The sequence below is a fragment of the Eptesicus fuscus genome, chromosome 1 (genome assembly GCF_027574615.1).
Source record: "Eptesicus fuscus isolate TK198812 chromosome 1, DD_ASM_mEF_20220401, whole genome shotgun sequence".
Classification (NCBI taxonomy): Eukaryota; Metazoa; Chordata; class Mammalia; order Chiroptera; family Vespertilionidae; genus Eptesicus; species Eptesicus fuscus.
The window spans coordinates 126,248,634-126,251,101 of record NC_072473.1 but is presented as its reverse complement, the minus strand read 5'-3'; the positions used below and the strand labels follow the sequence as shown (position 1 = coordinate 126,251,101).

At 59.4% G+C, this 2,468-nt stretch overlaps 1 protein-coding gene across 2 annotated transcripts; it reads right to left on the bottom strand.

Moving 5' to 3' along the window:
- Nucleotides 1-745: 745 nt before the first annotated feature.
- On the bottom strand, nucleotides 746-1,540 carry LOC103301326 (spindlin-2). 2 transcript variants are annotated; one of them, XM_054718417.1, is made up of 2 exons: nucleotides 1,316-1,540; nucleotides 746-1,012 (listed from the first exon to the last, which is right to left on the bottom strand). In XM_054718417.1, the coding sequence occupies exons 1-2, from the start codon at nucleotides 1,538-1,540 to the stop codon at nucleotides 767-769; spliced, it is 471 nt and encodes a 156-aa protein (XP_054574392.1). In that variant the 3' UTR covers nucleotides 746-766. The 2 variants fall into 2 exon arrangements, with proteins under 2 accessions (XP_054574392.1, XP_008156494.1); XM_008158272.3 differs by having other exon boundaries at nucleotides 746-1,540.
- Between the last annotated feature and the right edge of the window lie 928 nt (nucleotides 1,541-2,468).

Sequence of the window (2,468 nt, the reverse complement as noted above, 5' to 3'; positions counted from 1 at the left end):
GCCTCACACCAACAACCACTACACCTCTATGTGGCCATACAGAGCCAAAGGAGTCAGTCTTTCTTAGGATTCCTCCTTCTCCAGTACCCCTGGCCCTTTGGTCCTCACAGGCCTGGTCCCACCTTAGAGTGAGTATCCTTTAGCCTCTCCCCAAATCCCTGCCCACATTGTCTTTCTCCCCTTGCCCTGGACCTCTTCTGAGAGTCTTTGTGCCCTCTCTACTCAAGCCATTCAGTCTGTTTTCCTCTAAGCCCCAAGATCTCCCTCTCCCTCTGTTATTCTCATCTCCTCCCAGTTGGGTGCCGCCCCCTCCTAAGACATCCCTCCCCCCAGGAAGCCCCTCCATCTCTGGCCCCTCCCCACTTCTTCCTAAGCAGCAACCTCCCCTTAGCCCTCCCCCCACAGCCCATCTCTAGTTCCTTCTCCTCCCTCCTTCCTAGAGCAGGCCAGCTCAGTCCTATTCCATTTTTAGATGACTGAGGATGATGCTAGCTGAACTTTATTCACAGCCTGAATTTACAGCTGTCCCTTCCTTTCATGCCCCATCCACCAAACACACCCAGTCTCTTCAACGTGATAAAGTCCTTCCACACAGCATGTCATGTCCACACACATTTGTATTTTTCAGAACAAACAACAGTTATGCTGGCCACGATGCTAAATCAACGGGACCCTTCAACTCCAACACACTGAAAAACAACATTATTTTGCATATCCACAACCTATACATTTGGTCGCACAAATGTGGCCAATTCTACACTAACAGTTAGAACTTTTTCACCAAATCATAGACATAGATGTGGAAATCATCATCAAACTTGATGAAGTACACAGAGGGTTTGGCTTCCACTTGGTGAATGACCATGCCGATCCGTTTGGAGCCGTCTTCTTTGGTATATTCCACATGTTTGCCTATCAGGCCATCTACAACCCCCGGCTCCCTCTCCGCCGGAGGAGGCTCACTGTGCTCTGGCATGATACGGAGGTCTCCTTCCTTATAGTCATCCAGAAGCTGGTACATGTACAAGACGGGATCTTTCTCATAGGTAATGTAAAACCACGCTTTCATGATTGGCGCTTGGGCCAGCACCATCCCTCTCCATTCATCCTTAGAGCCCTGCTCGCCCTCAAACAGATGCTCCACCGCTTTGCCAATGATGGAGTTGGCAAGGTTCGCATCAGCCACTTGAGAGGACGCCACCCTGTCGGAAAGAACCTTAAGAGACACAACTCTCTCATCTCTGTGAAGTTCCAGTCCATAGACACAGTCAATGCCGTCATATTTCACCAGGTAAAGAGCGGGGTTTATAGGCACCTGGTCCAGGACGGTTCCCTTCCACTGGGTGACGGGCTCGTCGCCTTCCTTCCACCCGTGGGAAATCCTGCAGCCCACGATGTTCCTGCGGGGCTGGGACGAAGGTCGCCCCCTCTGCTTCTTGGGGCAGCTTCTTTTCTTCATGGTGTTTGCGGACCCAGTGGCCCGTCCCGCTGGTGCCCTGGCTTGTGGCCCTTCGGCTTCCTGCGCGCCGGGGGTCTTCATGCCTGCAGCCAGCGCGAGCAGGGAAGACAAGAGGAGAGGGGTAGGGAGACAGACATTCAGCATGCCCTAAGGTGACGGTCGGCAGGCAGCGACAGCTCTTTGTACCCTGCGCTGCAACTACATTCCCCTGCGAGCCTGTAGCCAGCGCTGGAAGTCCTGGCTGCGTGCCTGCAAGCGCTCTCTGTCCAGGGCGCCTTCGGGCTGCGCGAAGGGCAGCGGCGGGGCGGCGGGGCGGCGGTGCCGGCTGGGGTCAGGAACTCGGCAGCGGGGGGCAGGCTGCTTCCGAGGTCCGAGCCCCTGCCTGCACCGCCCGCCCCTGGCGTCCACTCGCAATCCCCTGCAGAGCGCCTCTCCCTCCCCAGCTCTGACCCGCGGGCGCTCGCTGTCCTGCAGCCCGAGCACCCCAGCCTCACCCGCTGTCCTGCAGCCCGAGCACCCCAGCCTCACCGGGAGTCAGCCTGCGCCCCCCTGCCCCCCTCGCCAGCCCTCCATCTCCTGCAGGCGTGCACCCCGCTCTCCTTCCAAGCTGGTACCCACCAATAGCCTCGCCTGCCTGGCGTCCACCTCCGGGGAGCGGGCCTCACGTGCCCGAATCGGACACCTCGCTCCTGCCTTCGCGGGGAGCCCGCGTGGAAGGAGGATTAGCGGGCGGCGAGCCGCGAGCCTGCAGGAGCCGCTTGGAGAGGGTCGGCGCGCCAGGAGCGCGTCCAGGGGGGCGGCGGGGCGGGCGGAGAGGATGGCGGCTGCGTCTCCAGCGCTGTGCTCGCGGACCCTCAGCCTCAGGTCGGCGGCAGAGGCCCCTCTGCCACATTGGGATCCCACCAGCCGCTACCGCTGCAGCAGTCTCCTCCCCCTTTCTGTAGCGCAGCTTCCTGCCAGGAGAGTGGCCTCCCCTTCCTGCCAAACACCGGGTGCCCCCGCCCCCCAT